The sequence below is a fragment of the Sylvia atricapilla genome, chromosome 1, assembly GCF_009819655.1.
Source record: "Sylvia atricapilla isolate bSylAtr1 chromosome 1, bSylAtr1.pri, whole genome shotgun sequence".
Lineage (NCBI taxonomy): Eukaryota > Metazoa > Chordata > Aves > Passeriformes > Sylviidae > Sylvia > Sylvia atricapilla.
The window spans coordinates 90478736-90503480 of NC_089140.1; the positions used below are offsets into that span (position 1 = coordinate 90478736).

Sequence of the window (24745 nt, forward strand, 5' to 3'; positions counted from 1 at the left end):
ATTGTGTAAACTGAGAAGCAACACAGCATGCCAAGAAAATGGTAACCATGAATGCTGTTGCTGTGCAGTGAAAATGATGGGATGGTTGGAATAGAGCTGACAAACCACTATGCAATTCACTGTAAGAGGATATCTACAAACTACCAAAGAACTAGCAGACATGTAGTATGCATAACACCCATTGTGTGAGGGGCACGTGTAGATGACGAAATATCCTTCCACAGCATTCCAAAGAGATGTTGTATGATACAACAATGACAAGTCCATGGGACCTGATGGGATGTACTCTACAAGTACTGAGGGAGCTGTTTGGTGTCATTGCAAACCTGCTTCAGTTATCTTTAAAAGGTTGTGGCAATTGGCCAAGGTTTCTGCACGGTGTAAGAAAACATGTCAATCATCCCTAACTTCATGAATAGCAAGGAAGAGGATTCAGGGAACCTGAGCTTATAAGTCCCACCTTGCCTTTGGGGAATGTGATGGAGAAAATACCTGAAAATAATTTCCAGATACATAAGATGGTGTTTGGGAGTAGTCATCATAAATTCACAACAGAGGAAATAATTTCTAACAAACCTGACAGCTTTCTAGGAAGAGCATCTCACTGAATGAGGGGAGACTAATGGACAGGGTCCCAGACAATCAGCTATAGGTGGTCTGCTTCAAGTAGGGTGGCATTGGACAGGATGTACTCCAAAGGCTCGTTCCAGCCTCAGCCATTCTGTGATTGTGTAATATGTATCTGCGGCATTGCTAAGGACTACAGTTTGTGTGTGTGCTTGACACACACACCAAATAAGCAATTAAAATGCATGATAGGAGATAATACAATGTTTTAGGAACATCTATAAACTGAAGCTCTATTTTGTATTCTGTGGCCCAAGCAGCTGGAAAAGTGGATCTCTGCATAAGCCATATAATTACTAGCACAGAGAATGACACTTTCTGTTTGCTCTAAGTGAAGGTATATGAGCAACAGATTTTGAACTAAGTCTGTGATAAACAGTAAGTGCTTTGGAGTCCTGAGCTGCTCAAGTAAGTGGATCCTAGGGCATTCAATATTAAAATAACCTAAAAAACAACCTAAAAGAGAGGCAGATCCTGGAAAGAAAACCAGAAACCCCAATCGAGTAGTTGTGCTTCTATTTCTAGCTTTCATTCAACTTGTTTTCCTTTCGTTAATTCTTCCCATTATTAGGAAATAATGGCAGCAGAGAGTGACTTGGAAAAAACATATATGGAGAAATCCGTGGAGAACAACTGAAATCAGGGCTGTTGTGATCAAACCTATTGATTGCACTTTGTTGGCTGTTATCTGTGCAATGGTTTTGTTCCACAACTCAGGACACAGAAAATCTCTGCACCAGCTAATTGGAGGCTACTGATTCTGTGGGGTAACAAACCACGTAGGCTTATTAAAAACAATTCACAGCCACGGATCAAGTGTACACATGAACAGATTGTTTTTATGTTATTTATAAGGAAGCGTCTTGAATGGGCCTGCTTTCCAACACTCACATTAACCTGTTTATCACCTTCAAGAACCCTGCTCCAGTACAGCACTACCCCTCCTGCTAACTGTCCTGATATCCCACTCCTCTTAAGATCAATCAGACCTATTTTGAGAGTGTTGTACATACTTATGGATAAAAACTGAGAGACGTAAGAGGCCAATTAAAATGCTATAGGTGCAGTGCCAGGAATATGGCAACAATACTTCAAGTATCTGTTTGCTGTTGTTTTTATGACTGCATGTTAACTCCATTAAGTTTTAATGCACACTGGAATGCTGTGAATGACAAGTGGCAAAAATTGCTTTGAAACAGTTTGTCACTGTGACACTTTAAGGAGGACATTGCATTAACAGTTTATTTCAATAATACAAACTTCTGAGAGACTGGAAATTAAGTGTTCCAAATGAGCTTTAAATATAGCACAAGAAGTTTCGGTTTTAATGGACAAAGCCTGTTCCCACTAAATGTACCCTTGTACTGCCAAGAGGGCTTTGAAATAAAATAGAGTGGCAAGTTTGAGGCTATTAGTGTCAGAGTCAGACAAGCCAAGCAATTGTAAATTAAGCTGATCTCATTATTAAAGAAATCTCTTTGCATGAACTCTTATGCTACTCTTCACTCTGGAAACCAAAGTTATTCCCTTGAGAAGATACCTGGCTTCTAAGGCATTTGCTGAAGCATGAGAAATAATATAGATGACTACTTGAATCATTTCCAGATAACAAAGTATCTTTATTTAAAATCTGATTTTCATTAATGCTCAAAGTGCAGAAAAAGAAAATTGAATTCAAAGAAACTTATAAAAGCTTCTTGTAAAGTAACAGTACTCCTCAGCAAAATCTTAGGTTAATAACTACAGATTAGTCAAGTCTATAACGCTTGACTGAATCATAACAAAAACTGATTTTTGTAGGATCTCCTCCTTTGGTAAAATCCAGAAGGTATCACTTTTCATTATGAGGTAAGCATACTTTGCCAACAAATATTTTCATTTGAACGGAAAAGGAGAACACAGAAAATGAACAGCAAACAGGAACAAAAAAAAACCCCTTTCACCTTTGAAAGTCTGTGACAAATCAGGACAAGTCAATGAAATTACAGTCTCCATCTCTGAATGGTCTCTTTGTCCAAGCGGATGCAATGAACTATCTGATCATAACCCTCATGTATTGTTATGTCTGGCATCCCTTCTGGGTGCTTTGGATGCCTCATGGCCTGGAAAATGCCAGTGGAGGTCTGGACAATTGAATCAAACTTTTAGCGTAGCCCAGTGAGATACCGGTTTTTGAGGTCCCAGTGATGGCACCGACCAATTTTTTTTTTTCTGCCTCTCCAAGGCAGAAAAAGCAGCCAGGAGCTGTCAGTACAGTGAGGAGCATGGGTAAAATCTTTAGTTACGTACCAAGAGCACTCAAGTAATTGGAGCTACAAGATCTTCTTGCCTTTACCTGCAGTACTTGAGTCTTCAGAAAGATAAACAGAGTGCCAGAGGCTTCTGATGACTTGTATTTTAGTTTCTGATGATTGCATTTTACCAGCTTAACAAAAATGGTATTTGCTAAGTAGAAAATTATTTCTACTTGTAATTACTGTAACTTCTACTTCAAAATTGCTACAAAATCAAGTTATAAAAATGTATTTTTAGGATATGCTAGTGTTACTATTCAAAAAAATCCCAGCCAATATCATGTAAATGGTTTTATTCTCAAAAAAGTCAGTAATATAAAATATTTTAACATTCTTTCTGTTTAAACATTGGTGACAGATTATGCATTTCCTCAAATAAAGTGCTGTGTTTATACAAGGTACTTTTTTTTAACTTTTACTGCTGTTCTAATCTCATAATATTGAATATATAAAGTATATTTTGGTTATTGAAGAATGCAGCATTACTTCTCCTTTCTATTTCTTCCCATGAAGTCATTACATTTTCAATCTGGACTCCTTTATCTGTATCAAATCAATACAAGCATATTCAGCTTATGTATTTCCCCATGTAGAAGGTGTCACAATTTGTGGTGGCCTTCTTGCCTTCTGTGCTTTTGTTGCTCTTGACTGTGCCCATGTAGGTCTCTCCTTTGTAAGGTTCTTCATCTATGGACAAGAGTGGAATGAAGCATCCATCTTCTTGCATGTTCATCCATTCTTCCTGCTCTTCTGACTTTGCTCTTCTTAAATCCATACCACTGATGCCTTGACCAATTCAACACTTAGGCTGGACTACAAAAGCAACCTCTTTATTATTTTCTTTGACTTTCTGTGGGTTTCGCATTTTAAGCTCATTACTGTAAAAATCCTCTGTCAGTGTAGTCAGGGCTAACTTTTCAAATTTTCATTCGTATGGAGTTACTTATTCAGATGCCAAACTTCACCACAGAAAAATAATAAAAAAAAAACAACCCAAACCAAAACCATTTTGGTTCCAGTAGCTACCTTTTAGAAGAAACAGCTTCTTGTGGTTTTAAAGAGCAGCCAGGAGCTGTAAGAGAGAAAAAAAAAGAAGTCTGAAAAACTGCAACCAGCAAGACTCACAGCTGTAAACAAGAGAATAATTCCACAACTACTGGAAACAGAACCACAATTCCCAATGTACTTGTATCTAACAGTTTGATCCTGTAATTCATTTTAATAATCTTAAGGAAAATGTATAAAAAGTCAAACTCATGTGTGAAAAGGTCGCCTACTGCCACAAAGTTTTGATAATCCCTCTTTTCGCAATGCGCATCTTTCCAGTAAGTGATTACCTCAATCCTTTATGATTTTCATACGCAAGTCTGTATTGATTTTACTCCTATTTTTACTTCTCTCTCTGCAATCTCTAACTCCCTCCTCTGGACAATTTCCACTTGATATTTTTGAGTTTGAATCTAAAAATGAAAAGTAAATACACAAACAACTCTGTATCTGCAGATACTTATGAATCTATCAATATATATAACATACCACATGTAAAAAACCCCGGAAAACCAGAACTTCCACTACCTATAGACTAAAAGGCATCATATTCCTTCTTCATCATAGGCATATTGTCTGGAGAATATTCACAGTTTATTCCTTTGATATCTATGTCCTGCCTTTGTTCACTGCCCCTACCAGATGTTTGGATCTTCTCTTTTCTTCCCACCTATCAGAAGTGTTATTTAGATGGGGGAGAGCAGCTGGATGCCTGCACCAAGTGACAAGACTCGTCCTTTTCTTTCAAACATTTCGATAAACTTGGTATTAGAAGGCAAACTAAGTTAACTGGTAGTTAGCTTTACCTCCAACCAATCCTAATGGGTTTTTTTATAGTGAGCCTAAGCAATGTTCTAGCAGAAAAAGACTCTGTCCTTCTAAGTATAAACCTTGGACGCTATCTTACATTTTTCATGTTGTTTTTGTAAGGAATGGCAAATTCTGTTGCAAGCCTTAAATGGGCAAGGGAACTTCCATCAAGTGTTTCCATTTTTTATCAGATGATTTTACATGTAACACTTTCTTACACATCTATTATGACCGGCATATAGGATTTTATGTCTACTCTTCTGGAGGAAATTATTTCACTTGCTTTTCTTCTCCCTCTTTTTTTTTTTTTTTTTTTTTTTTTTGTAAGAATCCACATGGCCTTTTTTTAGCTTTCCATTTCTGATTTGGCAAGTTTGTGTTGAAATCCAACTGTCTTCTTTGGTGTCATTTGTTTCAACTAACCTGCAGACCACTGCCATATCTGTTCAGCCTCTTGATTGCACTCAGTTAACAGGAGCATGAATCTTGACGCAGCCCCCCCCCAAATAAATTAAACAATTAGTCCTGGCAATTAGGCATTCAGAAAGTCCAATTTTCTTTTTCAGCAGAATCATGTAAGCAAAAAGATCACCTCAAACCACAAACAGAAACTTTTCCTGGGGTATTATTGTCACTTGCTGTTTCACTGAAGTTGGAATCCAGACAAAGGAGCAGCATTTTGTTCCTCAGAGCAGTCATTTTGCCTCATGCCTCCATGGACTGATCACCTGCTCTAAATGGCGAAGCAGCGCAGTAATTCTGTGTTTGCTAGACACATTCACTGGACTATAAAGAAGCAGTATCTTTCTAGTAGTTTCTCTTTTCAAGGACGGGGTGCATTGTCTATTTTCCAAGACGTAATAATAGCCAAACTACCAAAGTGTCAAAACCTGCCAAAACGTTCACTCTTGGAATGAACAATTTTATCAGAATTTTCAAAAATTGACCACTTAATTTCCATTTTAAAAAGAGATGGAGGCAATATTCCCCATGCAAGTACTGTTTGCCTGTTCAGAATTCATGGTGCCTCCAAACCTAATGGCTTAGAGGTCCAGTAACATCTGAATCATTTACACTACTCTGCCTTATGCAGGTCAGGCAAGGACTGGAGCATGGAATTCACACAGCCTAACCTAGTGTCCCCCCTGGCATAGGGTGGAGAGGAAGGAATCCATTTCAGAAACCTCCTTTATGTGTGAGTCCAAGACATCTTAACCCAAAGTACTAGCAAAAAAGAATATGAAACAAATACACAAAGCAAGTAATAGCAAATTTCTAAGATGTATTAGAGAAGCAGAAGGATTAAGCAGCTGAACTGCTGTGTACAGGGCACAGGTTCTTGTTTAAATTGTCACATAACTGAGATGTGATAACAGTGATGCAAATCTTTTTAATGGTTCAACAGGAAATTTAGGGAAACAGAGACCAGTGAGATGGACAGTTATACTAACCAGATTAGTAAAAACTGTAGCAATCTGAAATTTTGTGGAAAACAATCAAGAAGGGCCTTTAGAAGTCTTGCTTCACCAACCTACTAGAACTCCTTGAAAGTGCTAACAGTCTTGTAGATAAAAAGAGGTCATTTGATGCTTGGATTCTGACAAGGCATTTTTACAAGGTTAGCCCTTAAGATAATAAGGAACAGGGTAAAAATTTTTCCACAGGGTAAAAGTACAATTTCTTGTGTGAACAAGTAATCTGTTAGGGAGGCAGTGGACAGAAGGTTGCAGTAAACAGTGATTTTTTCCATAGTAGAGAGATTGGCCCCTAATATTTCGTAGGGATATGCAGGATATAAACAGTATATTCAATATAAGATTTTGAAAGGGCATATAGAGTGAAGGAATAAACCTTCCAAGTAATCCATGTAAATATAAAGTAAGGTCAACAGAAAGCTGGCAAAAAGATTTCATGTGACATCTGTGCCTAAACAGTAAGATAGACATAAAATTTGGTGAAGGTAAATATGAAGTAATAAGAAGCAAGGCAAATGGAAAAGATGTGTGTTTATAAAAAATTATAGGCTGTGAGCTCAAACTCAGTAGATAAGCTAGGTTGTAAGAGGTAATTCAAATTAATACCAATTCAGTCTTCAACTGTAGCAAACACAGCAAAGTATCAGAAATAACTAGGAAAAGGCAAGAGAATGGGAAGCAGAGAACACAAAAGAAAAAGAAACATCGCTCTGTCATGTAAATCCATACCATGACTACATATTGAATACTGTATGCTAGGCTGGTATCTCCCAAGTCTGGAAAGCTAAGACCAGAAGAGGAAAAGAGGTTAGAAAAACTATGGTATAGGGAATGACAAGGCAGCCTGTAAGCCTTCCCCTTGGAAAAAAAACATGAATGAAGAAGAATATCACAGTGATCTGTAAAATCATTAGTGGCATGGATGCAGTGAACAGGAAACACCTGCTCACTGTATCTTCTGATCCAGTACGATGAAGCAAAAGAAGTCAGGACACGGCAAGTTCACAGCAAATGAAAGCAAGCAGCTCTTCACATCAGTGCCAGATGAGACTGGATGAAAAAGTTGAACACAATTGCACACACCTTGGATCTGACTTGGTACAGCTGCTTTTATGCTCTAAAATATTACACATTTCTGGAAAGTACTTCACGTTGCAGAGACTGCATAAGGATTCCACTGCTACTTTTTACAATAAAAAGCAGCTTACCTGGTGCAGAAACTTCTTTTAGCTACATGTTCTCTTCGTCTTCTCTGTTAGTGGTTCTGTTTCTGTTTCACAGCCAAATCTGTATCACGGAGCTCTAACACACAAAACCCCAAAAGCCACATCTCTGATGGCAGCCTTCTTGCAGCGTCTTGTCAAAAGCTCTATAGAAGCACCTGTTGCCTCCATTCTGACAAAAGGATGTTCTCTCCCCAGCTCTGAGACATCATTCTTGTCCTTTGATGTCTTCAAGACACTTAAGGTCAGCAAGTTGCTTGGAGATACATTACACCTCTATGCTTCTTTGGTTCTTGAGTAATTCCAGTTCTTTGCACCATGTAATGAAATCCCAAACAGCTTCTGCTCACCTAGTAATACCTACAGAAGAGGCTCTTCAGCTCCGGGATGTTATCAAGAGACATCCAGAAGTTCCTACACATGCTGACTTTGCTGAGAATGGAAAGTTGCACAATGCGTACAGGGACACCTGATAGTGGCTTTCAGCCAAGCAGACTACACAGAATGCTGGAAGTAGCCCACATTCATGAACTACTCCCCAGCAATTTCCAGTTTTCCACAACACATCAGTAGGTCAACAGTTAGCACCTGCTTTCATATATCTAGTGAAATGCAGCTGACTGAGCTTGGAACAACTGGGACTAGCTCATTATTAAGGTTCCCTAAAGCATACAACACTTGAACTATTTAACACATGAATGCTAAACAAATGAAATTATTTTGTGAGTTGATGAAAGCAGCAAAATAAACAATGTAAGAAGAAGGACTTTTAACATGGTGAACTTCTCAAGGCTACTTGATGGCTTTCATTGTTTCTACTAAAATATGAATACAGAAGTACATAGGTTATGCCCTATGCTTAAATCTGGAGTAACAGACGAGTATCTGCCTTTGTTTCAGATGGCTGACAGGACAGAGATTTGCAGTTTGTATATCTGAGAGTGCAGGAAATGTATTCATTTATTACAGGTCAGCAACACCTTCTTGTAAGTTTTGGTTACAGACAGTACATTTTAAAAGGCAGTTTCTTCAGCTTGGCTAGCAGATAACACTGATGCTTAGAATACATGTATTCCAAAGAAACCAACGACAGACAATCATATAAAAATACCACCTATGCAAAATAACTAAATGTATACCTACATACATAAATATATAATTAACACAGCTGCCAAAAATCATTGTGTCAAATTGTAAATCTTGAATATATTTATTCTACCTGATCATACTAAAGTATTTCCTATAAGGAGTGTGCAAATGTTAATTATGTATCATATAGGAACACCTCCCACTGATGAGATATATATATATATACACACGCAGACACTATAGACAGTATACTGTATATTCTGTATTCTATATACTGTATATAGTGTTTGTTATACTTACATCCATTTTCTGTGTTTAATATTGCACAACAAAAATCTTATCCTTATTTCAGATAGTAATGAAGGGTGTATGAACATCTTACAGATACCTCTACTTTTTAGGTTGAAATCTTCTCTACAGTCTTAGAGACACACACCATTAGCCAAGAAAGTAACTAACGGGCTTGTTTGTCACATTCTGTCTTCCAGCCAGTATTAAATAAAATATCCACACATTTGGACATTGGGAAGATTCTTTCACAGAAAAAGTGATTAGACATTGGCATGGGCTGCTCAGGGAGATGATGGAGTCACCATCCTTGGAGGTGTTTAAGAAAAGACTGGACCAGGCATTCAGTGCCATGGTGTGGGTGGCATGGTGGTGTTCAGTCACAGGTCAGACTCTATGATCTCAGAGGTGTTTTCCACCCTAACTGATTTTGTGATTCTGTGATTCAACCTGTAATTCATTCTTCAATTTATTTCAGGTGCTACTTACATTGGGAATGACCTGGCGGTCGTGTGTTACTGACACTACTCTCAAAGGAAGAGTGGAAGTTGTGTATAGTTTCTTGTAAAATCTGTCTCTCTCGACCCTGTAAAAGAACAATAAAATAAAATAAGGTATTCTTAAATTTCTGTTTAAAAGATTAATTTATAAAGAGTACACAACAAATGTGTAAATATGCGTGTCTATGTCTATACTGAAGTATACTATTAGAAATAACTACAAATCCTTACCTTACAGACATATTTTGAAAATCTTGTAGTAATCTTTTCCTGAAACTACCAGACAACAATAGAAACAATTATTTTCTTCCTATCTTTATGGCGTATCTCAGTATGGAACATCATCCACTTCCCCTAATTTTTTGCCTCATCACTACTGTTGATCTTGACTTAGGAGAATTGTCTGTCTTGTTTGTCTGAACTTCCAGTATCAGAGCGCAAGTGGACATCAAATCTAAAAAAGCTGCCGAGAAGCATCAGCAAGCCTAACCAAAGAAGTGTTCCAGTACAAAATCCCTCTGACAAGAGCACTGTTTACTGTACACCATTCTTAGCAAATTTGTTTATGTCAACATAAAATACAAAGACAATGAAAGTGCAAGAAATGAGAGAAGCACTATTCCCCTAATCACAGAGGAATCAAAACCTGTTATGCTAACCAAAGGACACCTTTCGTCTTATACTGCATTCTCTAGCTGCACTATTGCAGCCAGATGATTCTTTTCAGCTCTGCTGAAATCAATACTCGGAGTTATGTTACATGCTCATGTTTACAAGTAGCTTATTCACTGGACTAGGAAAGAGTTACTGAAAGAGAAGAGAAAGTTCTACAAAGGAAGACTTTTTACTAATCAAATACATGGAACACTTTGTTTGGAAAAAATTAATTTAGCTTTTCTAACTAACATCCGCAACTGAATTTCAAAATGTATGTTGAATTAATTCTATCAAAAACCTTGAAATAATTTACTAATACAGTACTTAAAATTGTACCTTTCCTGCATTCAGTTCAGAAATAGCTGCCAAAATTTGCTGCCTTGATCCATCTGTTTTAATACCCAGCTCTTTCAGATCGCCATCAGTAAGTGTGAGGAAAGCTTCCATATCCACCTGTATATTAAAAAAAAAAAAAGAAGAAATAAAAGAAAAAAAGTAAGACAGATTTACCTATGCAAAGATTCATTACTAATGAAGGTTAAAAGTGGCTTGTTGGGTTTTTTTAATTGTATAGACTTAAAATAAATATTGTACAAAAAGAATTTTTAATGAATTACCAGCACCAAACAGCATCTAACCTGCTGTTAATCATTCAACTAATCATTATAGTACATCTAAACTATTAAAGGATTTTTAGCTTTTTTCCCATCAAGTTCTATTAATACACAATATATTGTCTCCACAGAAATTCCTCTGCCTACAGTAGCAGCTACTTGAATAAACCTGAAATTTCTCTCTTTTCTTCACTCTTTCCCCCTAAGTATTTTTGGAATTTCAAAATATTGTGTTTACTTTTCCAGTGTCTCCTGAGAAAAAACGAGGTTTTGTTTATAGTTTTTATTATAACAACATATCTATAAGGCTGTGATAAGAACAACTATCTGAAACTTTTCATATTGATATAACCCTCAAACACTAAGCATATTAATTTCTACACAATACTCCCTTGCCTATCATGTAGGGGAACAATAATAACCCAACATATTTTGATGCAGCTAAATTGTATGGGCTTATGCTGAATTTTGAACTTTGTAGCAACATCAACTCAGTGCTTATGTCCCCTACCCTTCTCTTTGACCAAATAAACACACAATATTTGCTCACATCTGATCCTGCCTTAAACATTGTAATGAATTAACTTTACTTATTTTCAGCAACATTTCCTTTCACTGCATCCTTCAGCAAGTCAATGTCACAGCTCTCATCTACCACAATGCCTATGCTCCCCAATTTAATTCTCCTATTGCTTATACAGAGTGGATAAAGAAGATAAAGCAGTCATCTTGGTGACTCACACCCTGCTGTTCTCCTTCTGAAAATGAGGTTCCAGCTGTGATTCCAGGGATGATACAGTATGTCCTATGAACTGTTTTGCCATTGGATACAGACATATATAGAAAAGCAAAGAGTAACAACAGAGAAAAAAAAACCCTAGGTATATAAAAGTTGTAGGTTAAGTGTAAAAAGCTCTGCTATTTGCAGTATTCTGGAGAATGCCACGAGTATCACTTGGTCCATTTTTCAAGGTACTCTCTGCAACCAGGAATGGTTGTAGAACTTGATTCTGGATCACAAATCAGATGCAATGTGTTATACCCTACTTTCATTAAAGCAGTAAAAAATAAAATATCTTTTAGAAAAGACATACCTCCTGCTCCTCAAATATAGGCTGATATTTTTCAAGTGACAACTTTTTAAGGATGCCTGTCAGCTCATCTGTAATAACAAGAAAAAGAAAAGAAATAAACCAACCCCATAGATTAGACAAGAATGTAATGACGTCGGCATTATAAACTGAAAATATAGCCTATATTTCCCATAGTCATTTATGGTAAGAAAATACCAACTCCATTTATTCTCCATCAGAAACTGAAATATTGGCTTACTCTGTTCTCACCTACTTACAAATACTGCAATTCCATCTAGTCTTACCTTGCTAGGTTAAATACCATTGTATGGCCCTTTCTACCTCATTAAAAGAGCCTTACAAAACCAAACCAGTAAGGACAACAAATCTTTTCAAATGCCTAAAAGGCAAAGCAACCACACACCTCATTCAAAACACTGATACAACACAGGTCTTTCTGAACCCTCCTCTCCTTATGTGCCCAATATCCACTCATTTTGAACACAGACAGCTGAAGTCCAGTTAAGACAAAAACTGGACAGAATTTAAGTTTTACACGCTCACCTTCCGAGGCTAAGAGCACTGAACATTGTCTTTCCTCTCAAAAGGAAATTAAATGTTGCAGGGCCTGAAAATGACTCTTCCCACACATCTAAAATGTAGCTTTAGCTTATCAGCTAAAAAGCTTAAGTGCACTTTCAGAATAACCTGACATACTCTCTCTTAATTACACACTACCTCTCTCAGCTAAAGTTTTCTTTTTATTACTTTGCTGTCACCAGTAACTGTTTTTTCCCCTTAAGTACCTAAGTGGTCACTGAAGCCAAGAAGTCAGAGTCAAAATGAAGAACATGAATTACTACATTATAAACCAAAATTATATTTAATATTCTGTATATAAACTCACTTCCATTTTAGAGACATCACTAGTCCATTACCAAATATACTTTGCTTTTATTTACTTCATTCCTTTGTCTTTTGACTTTCCCTTTTCTTTCATCATCACATGAAAGAGACTCTCATACTCTAAGCCCCTCAAAAGATGTCAAGTACCTTGAGCTAAACACACGTCTGTGTACTATTTTGGAAGATGACTTCTTTACATAGGAGAGTCCAAAGATAACTGAAGAGAAAATTTCTAGTTGAGTCTTATTTTCTGCTAGGGTTTTGGGAATTTTTTTTCACCTTAAGTTCAACTAACTTGCTATGCCTAACATGATTTACAAAAGTTGACATGGTCTCAGACTAAAAGCTTTAGCACCCTGACATTAATCCATGAGAAGAGGTAATCAGTTTTAAAAACATATCATTGGAACTTCTCCACATTGTTTGATGAAAAATATCATCTTAGAGAAAGAAAACAGAATTCACATTAGAAGACCCTTAGATATATTATTAATGTTTTTGTCTTATGGGTTGTTAGTTACCCTTCTCATTTTTCATCATATTGCTGTGCTGTAGGCCATGATATAAGAAGAAACTTTCAGGGTGTCTGAACTCAGTCTTATTGTCATAAACAATTATAACAGCAAACACCTTTCACACACAGAGAACACTTTCAGGTGTAGGCCTTTCATGTTTTCTCTTCCTCTACCCCTCTTCTACTTCCTGTATTATTACACTAAATCTCAACAAAATCTGAAATCCCTCAGTTTTAGATATGTTTGTCCTTTGCTTTACCACTCTCATTTGCTCTACACTTACCATCCCTGGAGCAAACTAAGGTTCCTGGAGCTCTTACTGCTTTTGCCAAGTTACTCCTATTTAGCACCTCCTTTTATACTATTCTATAGTAGTAAGATAAGATTACCTTTCTCCAAGTTTTCAGAGCCTTCTTTTACTCTCACATGGTTTCGTCTTTCATGATTCTCTACATCACTGGCTCTCAGAATAGGGCCAAGCTGTTGATGGTCCACCAAGTGGTTGCCTAAAAAGAAACAAAAACACCTCTGAATGCTGCTGCCTACTGTTCCTTCACAGTAACAGTCAATACAAATCAATTTTCTTACTCATTTAAGTTCATTTGAAAGAAAAGTTAGCACTGCAGACCTTCTCTACTTATTCTTCTGATTACTGCTCGGCATATCAGCATTTGTACTGCTGCTGCTGAATCAAACCCCAGACTGATAAGAGAAGCTCTTGAACTGAAGGAGCACTAAACTACAAAAGCTTACAAACACGACCCAGAGTTACTTGTGCTTCTGACAAATAACCTTTTCTCTGCTACAAGGGAGCTCACAGTATCCTGGCATTAGTGTGTGGACACAAAACCGAGCTTCACTGGATGAGATGAGAGCAGCTGATGGCTTGGGGAACTTGTCCCGTTATCCAGCTGTGAGTTCTTTCTATGCATCTCTAAATCAATTCTTATCAAGACATTATAAAACGGCACTAAATGTGAAAGGATTTGCTCCAGCAGTCACTAGAGTATGTTACAGCTAAGCCATGAGAATAGGGCAGAAAGAGGGTCAAGCATCACCTGTCTTCAGTGTCAAATTACAGTGTTAATGGACAAAGATGGCCTAAGTGAAAATAAACCAAAATCAATACAATTTCAAAAAAAACAAAAGTAGTACAAAGTGCCTCCATTTCTTATTCAAAAGGTCCTGAGTCATGTTATTTTCTTCACTTTTTTTGAGATATTTACAAGACAGAACAAAGTTATTGATATCCAGTTTCCAATGCAGTAGTAAAATAGCTTTTAAAAAGCTGTAATTTGGACCTAAAAGCAAAATTTTAGAAGTATTAATCTTACTGGAAAAGTAACAACATTTTCATTCTTTCTTATGACTTAAAGTTAAAAAGAGGCTGTAATAAAGTTATTTTCGCAATTTAGAAAAATAAATGCACCACAGCTCTTAATCAACTTCATGTAGCTATGACTTGCTATGGATAAAAAATGTATCTCTGTAGTGGTGTGCTTCCCTGCACCTTCTAACGGGAAGAAAAAAATCTAGTGTGGAGAAAGTGCATTTTGTACCCTCAGCAAAGGGTGAAAAACAGAACTTTATCCATGAAGGAGGAAAACATCGCCATGTAGGAGTGGCCTAGCTACATATTCTATGCTTTGAGATGATAGCAGTCTCCTGTAAATGCAAAGAATCACAGGTTTTGGGAGAGAAACAGGCAGTTAGTGTAGGAATGCCAGTCTCACAGTAAGAAACACCATAATGTGTTTTCTAGAAAGAAGAGAGACCCCACAATCAGATACACACTAGTCCAGTATAGTCACAGCTTTAAACACGTTGTATTCTCAATGAATGAATCTCCTGTAATCACAGTGAGCTACTCACCATCCTCTGTAATGGTACCACTGCTAGAGCCGTTGCTCTTGGCATGTCTGTGAGAAGAAGAGACAGAAGACTCTGCGTTTGGAACCTTAGGAGATGGGGAAGGTGATGGAGAAGGTGTGAGAGTTGGTGATGTGCTTTTAGACGTAGATGAAGTCCCAGACGGAGGTCTCTTGTTCATCTCCAGTTTTTGCTGCAGTTAATGATGCAATCATTTCAGTTAAAAAATAATTAAAAAAATGTTTACCTATACATGATGCTTCAATATTACTTAAGTTATATATAATTTTTGAGAGCATGTAGTCACAACTAGAAGTTTCTGCTTGGTCTGTATTGAAATAATTGGAGCAATAGCAATTTCATTCCAGCTGAAAGTCTCTCTCCTCAAAACTAACAAGAAAAATACATTTATTAAGGCTGTAATTTTGTAATAGGAAAATTATTTCTTGTAAAGCAAAACTGCCCACAAGCACTACAATTATTCCTTTTATAAAAGGGCTTTCATGGCTTAAGTACAGGTGGCACGTATACACCACACAGCTTCTCACTCATCTCCCACCTCCCCTGGTATGGGCAGAAGCAGAAGTAAAACTTGCAGTTGAGATAAAAACAGTTTAATAACAGGAACAAAGTAAATTACTTTGACTTGAAAATAGGGATTTTCATTTAGAGATTTAAGTCTTAATTAAAGATTTTCAAAGCACATGCGATGCTAATTTAAAGTAGCACTTCATGCTGGATTAACCAGAAACATGTAGCAAGCACAAACTAAGTTTTGGGCACATTAAACCCCTTGCTGCACTGGAATGGAAGTTTCTAGCCAACCCTCAAATTTATTATTACCAGGATTAACAGGAGTCAAGTGATTTATTAAGAATTTTGCAAATATTTAACACATTTGGAGGAATGGAAAAGAGGGAAACACATGAGTTAAAATGGGTAATAAGAATATATATATGTACATATATCAACAGTCTTTTCCAAAAACAGTCAATGTACCTCACCTCCTAAATTCTTTAATCTACATATATATTTTGATCTCTGCACTGTATTACCCAAAAAGAAGGTGATTTTTTACTGAATTCCTGAATTCAGAGTTTAATTCTAAATACTTTTTGTCACTCAGGCTACTACAATAAACTGATAAAAAAGTTGATCTGGGTAACAGTGCAAGAAATAAGAAAGACAATGATTGTTCCTGCCCTTACAATTTTGCTTCTGTGCTGTGGCATTAATGGAACTTTTCCACTTAATGAAGGAGATCCAGATTCAAAAGATAAAATTCATTTGAGTAGTAACATTCTTCCATTACTCTATCCTATGTCAGAATGTAATACTTCCTTAGCCCTGCACCGAATTTACTAGAAGCAACACAGCATGATACCAACTTGAGAGCTCCTTGAAGAGCATCATGAACTCATTTCAACTTTCAGTCTCAAATTTCCATCTAAATTGTTATTGGCCATTTGTGTTGCAGAATGGTCTTCCCTCCCTAGCACACTGTCTGCATTTATTTAAATTACACCACCCTATAAAATGGTGTTTTTTTTCTTTTTTTTTCTTTAAAGCTTGCACCATCTCACCCCTCATGGATAAGTTTTGCAAAATTGATCAGTGTAGTATCACTGTATTTTTAGATTGGCTATTTCCAAGTTTAGACAGCATGATCCTAATGGGAGGACACAAGCTATTCCTCAATTGATATAGATATTATTTCCACCATTTACACTGATGATTACAATACTACACTGCTAGCTTCTGCCACCTGTGTGAATCCATATTTGATTGTGTTCTCCCAACAGAGATCTCAAAAAATCACCTCAGTTGTGTGATACATGAATATCTACAGTGAGATCTACACTATGACATGTTTTGTTACTGGTGGATAGAATGGAACTTGTCTAGACATCTAAGCAAAGAACACTGAAAAAGCTGTTGCCTTTCCAAAACAGTGGCTTAAATGTTGTTTAAAAATCTTTTCAATAGCACAATGAACAGCCTTTCCAGAAAATGATCTGCAGCACATTGCAATTCACTTACTCTTTTATCCCTTAATGTATCCCACTGTGAGTGGAAACAGTAGTTAAACTTCTTAGTGGCAGCACTGTTGCAACAAAAGGCCACAGGATCTGCAGCCCAAAGCTCACAGGCACAGGTATTATCTCTTGGTGGGATGATTAATATAACTGGAGAAAAATGAGACTTTGGGGAGGCACACAGGGAGCTCGTCTGAAATTATTTCCAAGCTAAAAACAAGCTGAGAGGCCATGCTGAGAGTTTAATTAAAACATACTGGTCAGACCACCTCTGAAAGAAAAAGCATTTGGTAGCTGCTCTGCAGAGAAGACTTTAATGACGGAAAAGGATAATAAAAGGGTTTTGTATACAGGAAAAAGAGATGGATCATTTATAACTCAGGGAGCAGTTGCACAGGATAGAAAGGGAGGAAAGATTACCATATGCCAAAGAATTGCTCAGACTCCAGTGGCCCAGCTGAGTTAGAAATTTTAGCTCCCAATCTCATCTTTGAAAAGCAACCAGTAGTCCTTCCAGAATCAGGATTGACAGATCAAAATGACTATTCATGGAAACTGTTCCATCATTGATAGTTGCATCTTTTCTTTTTCTGACTTTTGTCCTCCAGAAGTTTCCATAGAACTTCTGAACAACAATTTCATTTATTATTTTTATGTACTGATTAAATAAAAACATCGTGTACTGCTGCCATATAAGACACCACAGAATGAGATTTCGAAAGTATTAATTTTATACTCTGGTCATTTTTGTTTCCTCAGGCAAAATTTGAAGAATCTCACTGAAAGATGCAAAGAAAACAAAACGAGCTGCTTGGAGATTGCATAAAGCATAGGTTGGAGAAATTTTGCTCTTGCTCACGTATTCTAACAGTTCCAGAATACCAGGCATTAGAACATAAACCCCAAATTATGTGTTTTCCTTCTCTTGCTTTCTGAAATGCAATGTTTCCTTGTGTAAATAAATCAGTTTCTCAATAGTGTGCCACATCTTATGTTATGATGCTGCTTTCTAATTTGTGTCTCTGCAGATCTTGAAGATTTAAAATCTTAAACCATCAAGAATGTTGTACAAAGCAGTTAAGAACTTCAAAGTACAAATGCACAGAAATGTCCAGGTCATGAGGGTGTAACTTTTCCTGGGAATTGACAGGTAAGTCAGCACAAACAGTATGGCCTCAGGAGCAAAATCCAGCTTTGGTGATGACCTACCATTTAAAAATAACACCTTGTGGAGCAGACTGGTTACAGGTGTATTGTTGTGGTCAGCATATCCTGGTACAAATTATGTCATGCTCTGCATTCAGGTTGAGCCTTTGAAGGGAAACTAGCTAGAGAAACTAACTATACCACTTCAGGGTAAAATGCAGGAATAACTAACACAAAACACTGGATCAGGACCGTAGAAAGAAAAAATGAGAAACCATAATAGTGCAGATCTACCCTAAGATCAAGCATTACATTTACTGTTTTCTAAAATAGAGTGAAATTAATAATAAAGTAAAATCGTGGTTTTTTTATTAGGTTCCATCTTCTGTGGATTTGCACTTAAAAGTAAGGTATGCAGAGCTGAAAAGCTTCCACTAACATAACAAGTGTTCATTCTTTTTTGGCTGTGCAATGTTGTGCACCAACCACCCACGACTGAGATATGACCTATTATCCAATCTGGAAGTGCAAGATTTTACATTCCCCGTTACCTTTACAACATGTCCATTGCCAGCAATCTGAGCACACTGCAAATCCGACACAGTGGATGAAGGAGTTGACTGGACTGGACTGTGCTGTTGGCTGGGTTTCTGCTCAGGTAAGCCTGCTGCTTTTCTTCTTTGGGCTGCAATCTGAGACAAAACGTTATCTGCACTGCCACCTAGAACAAAAAATAAAATAAACCCAGTAAAGGAAACCATAATTTTGAAATGTTTGTTAAGTCTCAAACATTTGTTTTCATTTAAAAACTAACTGGATGAAGCAAGAGACAATTCCAAGGTCAGATCACTCCAGCAGCTTCCAGAAGAGGGAAGCCAGCCCTTCACAGACACATCTGACTTTCATACCCTTGGACACAGCTTTCACCATACTGTCTACAACAACTACCAGGTACAATGTGTGCAGCTTTGGTTTTAATTGAAAACTAATTTTTATTTTAAACAAAAAAAGGAAGCAACATGCATAGGAGTTGGCTCTATGACATGAATGGTGCAATGAGCCAGCATCCATCTGATCCACCATGGGTGGATCAAGTAAAATGTGCATGAGTTGGGCTGACCACTGAGAGTTCTGTAACAGATGTGAGGCTCCTCTTCCCTTATGTAAGTGTTCGAAGTCCATACCCTAAATTTACAGAAGCTTTGCTTGTAAAATGGCAGGAGTGCTCAGAAAAGGTTTAATATCTTCTACCATCATCACAAACACTATTTTTTTAACTGAACCAGATAAAAATTACTTTCTTCTTAAAAATGGCACCTGATCTGTTATGCAGTTCACCTCCATGTCTGCTAATTCCTGCAATGTTATTGGATCCACCAGAAGAATGCGGAGAGTGGTTGAAGTTGTTAGAATTTGAAGGAGATGCTGGTCTTCTTGCAAATGCCGGTAATTTGACTGGCCTAGTACCTTTGCTAACAGACGTCTGGAAAACAAAATGAAAAATAATTTGTTTTTCTTGATTGAGAAAAAATGAGAAAAAATCACAAGTTCTGAAACTTCCACTGAAGAACAAAAGAGGATGTCAGGAAGAATTTTATTTTATATATATATATACTGAATATATACTTACAGAAAAATATATATACTGAGTATATTTATTCAATGAAAGAAATTACACCATATTAAACCATTAATTCTTCTTAATGTTTGGCCAACACAAATGAACATATATGATGCACCTGAGATATGATATACACAGTATTATGAGCAGTGGGGAAGAAAAAAAATTATCACATGTGAAATTTCTTTCCTGCAGAATTCTGGCTTTGTCTCTCCCATCTTACAGCTACCAACTTCCCATTCATCATATCCCCTTCACTTACAAACTAAGCTGAAAGAAGCAATATAAAATTTCTCTCCATCAGTTGCATTTTTACATTCCCTGTAATCTAAACAGCCAGCTGCACCACTTCATTGAGTTTTATTAACTGAGGCACTACTGATATAGCTATACACTACCCAACTCCTCAGCCACATCCTCCTTAATTTCTTTTGCTTTTACACCATTGACCACTGTCAGCCATTTGACATATGAGCTTTTGCAGCTCAACTTCTTCATGTTTCTTATCCCATTGCTCAAATTACTTCTTCCATCTCTGACTTACTGTTTCCCTCCTTCCTATAACCTCAGCAAGACCCTTCTTTCCTCACAGAAGGACTGATGGCCAGTCTTCCCCTACTTTCTCTGCTCCTCACTTTATACACATGCCAATTATCCAGTTATTTTATTACAACCATCCTTTTTGGGATGATAAACAACTTATCTTCCTCTTATGTCACTTCCCTTCTAATACTCTGCCTTATTCCACCTAAATCACCTCAACTGGTATTAAGTACATGTCCACTTAAAAAAACGAAAAGAGAAAAAAAATCCTCCTAAATGTCTTCATTGTCCCACTTCTAGAACTGACATTGAGAACACAGTTCTGGACTAGTCTTCTATACATCTAGCTATTACAATCTACAGTTAGGGGAGTAAGTACTTCTTGTTTTTCTCCAACTATGAAAGAGAAGGCTGTCGAGGTTGTTTAATTTCCAATCTCAAGACAAACCACCTATTTTTCTTTTGGTTTGCATCTGCACTGAAAAGATTGTAGAATCAGGCAAGCTCTTTCTATAAAAACAAAAAACCAGAAATAATCAAGACTTTTTCCAGTTTTACAGTACTTCCAATTTAAAGCTGTGTGCCTTCAAGTCCACTTGATCACTACTTGCTACAATTTCATCTATTGCTAATCTCTCAGAATATTATGTCTGTATACTGGTCTTACATTTCTTCCCTCCTGCTCAGTTCCTAAAAATTGAGCAATTTTCATTCTTTTTTTCTGTCCCTGGTATTTTTCTAAATCAGAGCAGTTTCTACCACCCTGTTGGTGGTTCTAGTTAACAGCAAAAAAACCCCCACCCAACAAAACAAACAAACAAACAAATAACCCCCAACAAAACAAAAAAACCCAAACAAAATTAAAAAAACCCCAACCCCCCCCAAAACCAAACCAAAAAAATAGTTGTTTCATTTCACACAGAACTTTTGTTCTATTATGTGTCTTCCATACAGATGTGCATTCTTCCTAAGCAGCACTGCTTAAAAGGACATGTTGCCCTAATTCTTTAGCCTTCTGATTGTTTACATCTTTCTACTGGAGATTCTCACATATGTAACATAAACAAGTGGATTGTTTTCTCATCTCTCTCTGTGATGGACTGCTGGCCTGACCACTGAGATCAGAGGGGTGTTCCTCTGATCTCCCAACCCTTGATCAAATTCCAAATCCTATTTAAACCCCAAATCATAATAAACTTCCTCTTTCTCTGTTCACCTCTCAACCTGAAGTGAGTGTGGTTCTTTTGTGCCCCTAACAGCGACGGGACAAGCCATTGGTGAGACAGTGGGTTAGAAGTAATATCTAATCAGAAACAGAGCGGCTCACCAGTAAGCAGGGTCTTGGCATAACACAGTATTTTCATACACATTTAGTTTGCTTACTATATCAGAGTTCCCACTGCTGTTAAAATCATGCTTGATTGCTCTCTGTGGCCAGGCAGTTCTCATCTGTTCAGCTTTGCCATCTTTGCTGAGTCGGGTTCGGTCAGAATTCCAAAGCTCAAAGCTTGAAGGTGGTAAGAAAGGTGGTATCACTGCTTTCAGCTTGTCACTCGGCAGCCTGGTAAATGGAGCACTACTCCTCAGCTGAGAGAGGGGAACAAAGAAAGGTGGGGGGGAAACAGTCACTTCTTAAGAAAGATTACTGGGAGCTGGTGATGTAGTTTCAAAATTTTAATAAGTTAAGCAAAAAAGATGAAAACACATTTAAACAGAACAGAAACAAGACACAAAAGTCCTATTTGAGAAGTACAACACACAGTAACAGAGAGAAACCAGTGAGTATTGTGGCACCCCTCAGTATTATGCTTATTCATTTGATACAATGAATATAGTTCATTACGTGGCAGAAACCATCTCTTCCTTTATTGAGCTAAATATTGCTCAAGTTGACTTTAACAAGAATAACAATCAATTTCCAAGGAAATAACAATGTAATCCTCTCTGTATTCCCAGACAGGATGCCTGGCAACAGTGAGCAACTGCATGTTCCTGCTGTATGATTAGTGCAGAAAGAGATAGAACCACCACAACTGACTTTGCTGCCTGAAGTTCTATCAGTCAGTCATATCAAAAGTTCTTACAAAAGAATATAAAGATAATAACCAGGCAAATTTAATGACATCACCATGAAGTAAGCTGCAGGGGAATATAAAGCTACAGCATAACAGAAGAAGAAACAGAATAACATAAATATATCTCACAAACTAAATATTTAATAGTTGCCTCTATTAGTAATTTCACACCTTCATTGTACTATGTTCCATCCATGTTTCCCTCACTTCATACTGCTTGACAGCAACTAAGCAGCTGTTCCATGTTTTTTACTATTTCATTGTTGATCAAACAAAGGTAAGGGTAACTCTTGAAAAAAGTCAGTACAGCTTCCATATCACATTACTTTTAGTACTTTTTCCTCTGAGAACTACTGGTGTATCAAAGCCTGTCAGTTCCTGTCCAGTGACTAAAAAAACAAGCTCGTTTTCTAGAACTGACTTGGACAAGAGGCAAAAAACCTAAAAATTATGGGAGCTACATGACCCTCTGAACTAGGCTGAAGACATCAAGAACAGTGCAACATACCATAGTTGTCAACAATTCATCATCCTTTCCTCCTTTTGCACTGTTTGCACCTGAAAAATACATAAATTATATTTTATTGTTTACATGCTTCTACTTTCGTTTCTAAGGATAGCTCATTGTTTTCAAACAATCAACAGCTCTACCCTCAGTAAGCACACACTATGGAGATTTCCAGTGTCACTGTCATGCACCTCAGCTAAAATTAAGCCAACTCCTCGCTTTGGATTGCAGACAGTGGGGGATTTTCATCTGTACAATTTCAGTAAAAGTGCTTTACAAGTTGGGCTTTTCCAATCTCTCTTTCTTCTCAGAATTGTTTAATTCTCAGAATTTGTTTAAATAAATTGGTTTTCATTACATGAATTAGTTTATGGAAGATACTAAGACTTCTCAGTGACCTGTCTGAATTTAATGGTGTTTACTAAAGAATAGTGACATGGTTATATTAGTCTTTTCTTACTGCACACAGCAGGATCAACAGTGAGTATGAACATCTCTCTTTCTACAGACTACAAATCTGTCACATTTTTTCACTTACATTAAGCTAAATCGGAACTAGACCAATAAATCAGAAATAGTATCATCCAGACTACCCCACAAAAGCTCATTTCCCACAAGACAACTCTGCCTTTACCACTAGCTTTGCTATTTGTGCTCCAAGCTGTAGCAGCATCAAGGTTTCCAGAGGTGTCCGTATCACTCTGTGAGGCCACCTTTATAGTGGAATTTAATGACGGCTCGGTCTCATCCGGAAAAGGCACAAACTGATTGGAAGGAAATCCATGGCGCAATGTCTGAGTCAACTTCAGCTTGCGGAATCGATTGGACATCCTGCTCCACCAGGACTAGATTGATAAGAAGACACAACAATTTAGTTCCAACTAAAAGAAAAGAAAAAAAAGAGGAAAAGAAACTATAATTGAGCAATCCTTACAGCAGTGATAATTTTACCAAGGAGTTCTTGAAATAAACTAAAAAGCAATGTTAAAGTGGCTCACAGTTACCAAGAGAATTCTTCACCATAATTTGTATGTGTAATAATTACCTCTTCTCTTATTTTTCACCTGGCAAACATTTTAAAATGTTTTTCCACAGTATCTAGAAGGCCAAAGTAGATAGAAGTATTAGGGCAATTTGAATAGGGAACTTATGTGGTTACAGAGCAAATATTTAATTTAGTCATCAATTTCCAATTTTACCATCAATTTTTACTCTCTCTGGAATCAATGAGTGGCATCTCTGTTTTCTACTTTTTAGAAGTGTGCATATGAGCTTATGTAATCTGCATCACAGCTCCTCGTCAAAATTTTCAAAATCAGTGGCAAACTGGAAGAGTTCTGATAGTGTTCCTGTGATCCACAATCCATACAGTGCTGCTATACAGATAATTTAAACCAGACTGGAGAGACTATAAACGGAAAAACAGCAAGGCCAGGAAACAGCAGCTATGAAAACAAAATAAACTTAGGACTATGTACCTATAACCTCCATCCATACAGATATCACATATGTGGAAACAATTATGCAGAAGGACTATCTTTGCTGAGAATAAAATTTATTCAAATATTCACAGACTTGCACATTTTTACAGGCAGACAGTAGAAGTTGTTTCAAGTCTTTAGCAAGACATTTCTCTAGACTATACAAACCCTATCCAATTTGCGCCAAAAATTATGTGGCTTCTAGGTAAATGAGTTTATAAGTACCTTCTGATTATTTCTTAGAACAGTTTCTCCTTCCCTTTCTAGAACACTTTTTTAAAAAACTCATGTTAAAGTGACAACATTTCATCGGGGTAGCTTTAAGTGACAGCAAATCCAGGTAACAAT

The 24745-nt window shown here is 37.1% G+C and overlaps 1 protein-coding gene across 3 annotated transcripts in view; it reads right to left on the reverse strand.

Annotated features, from left to right (window-relative positions):
- Nucleotides 1–3199: 3199 nt before the first annotated feature.
- ANKS6 (ankyrin repeat and sterile alpha motif domain containing 6) overlaps nucleotides 3200–24745 on the reverse strand; it is a 38150-nt gene continuing 16604 nt past the window's right edge. Inside the window, exons 7-18 of one of the 3 annotated variants that reach the window (XR_010744536.1) lie at nucleotides 23551–23761; nucleotides 22917–22966; nucleotides 21717–21920; nucleotides 19487–19652; nucleotides 18721–18890; nucleotides 14991–15180; nucleotides 13508–13624; nucleotides 11719–11786; nucleotides 10347–10463; nucleotides 9343–9439; nucleotides 7462–7836; nucleotides 3200–3993 (exon numbers count right to left, since the gene is read on the reverse strand). Coding sequence is in view for 1 of the 3 variants with exons in the window: in XM_066327601.1 (XP_066183698.1) it covers nucleotides 3944–3993; nucleotides 9343–9439; nucleotides 10347–10463; nucleotides 11719–11786; nucleotides 13508–13624; nucleotides 14991–15180; nucleotides 18721–18890; nucleotides 19487–19652; nucleotides 21717–21920; nucleotides 22917–22966; nucleotides 23551–23761 (1440 nt within the window). In the remaining 2 variants the exon portion in view is untranslated. Of the gene's footprint in view, nucleotides 3994–7461; nucleotides 7909–9342; nucleotides 9440–10346; nucleotides 10464–11718; nucleotides 11787–13507; nucleotides 13625–14990; nucleotides 15181–18720; nucleotides 18891–19486; nucleotides 19653–21716; nucleotides 21921–22916; nucleotides 22967–23550; nucleotides 23762–24745 lie in introns of all 3 variants that reach the window. The other 2 variants (XR_010744535.1, XM_066327601.1) reach the window with 2 other exon arrangements.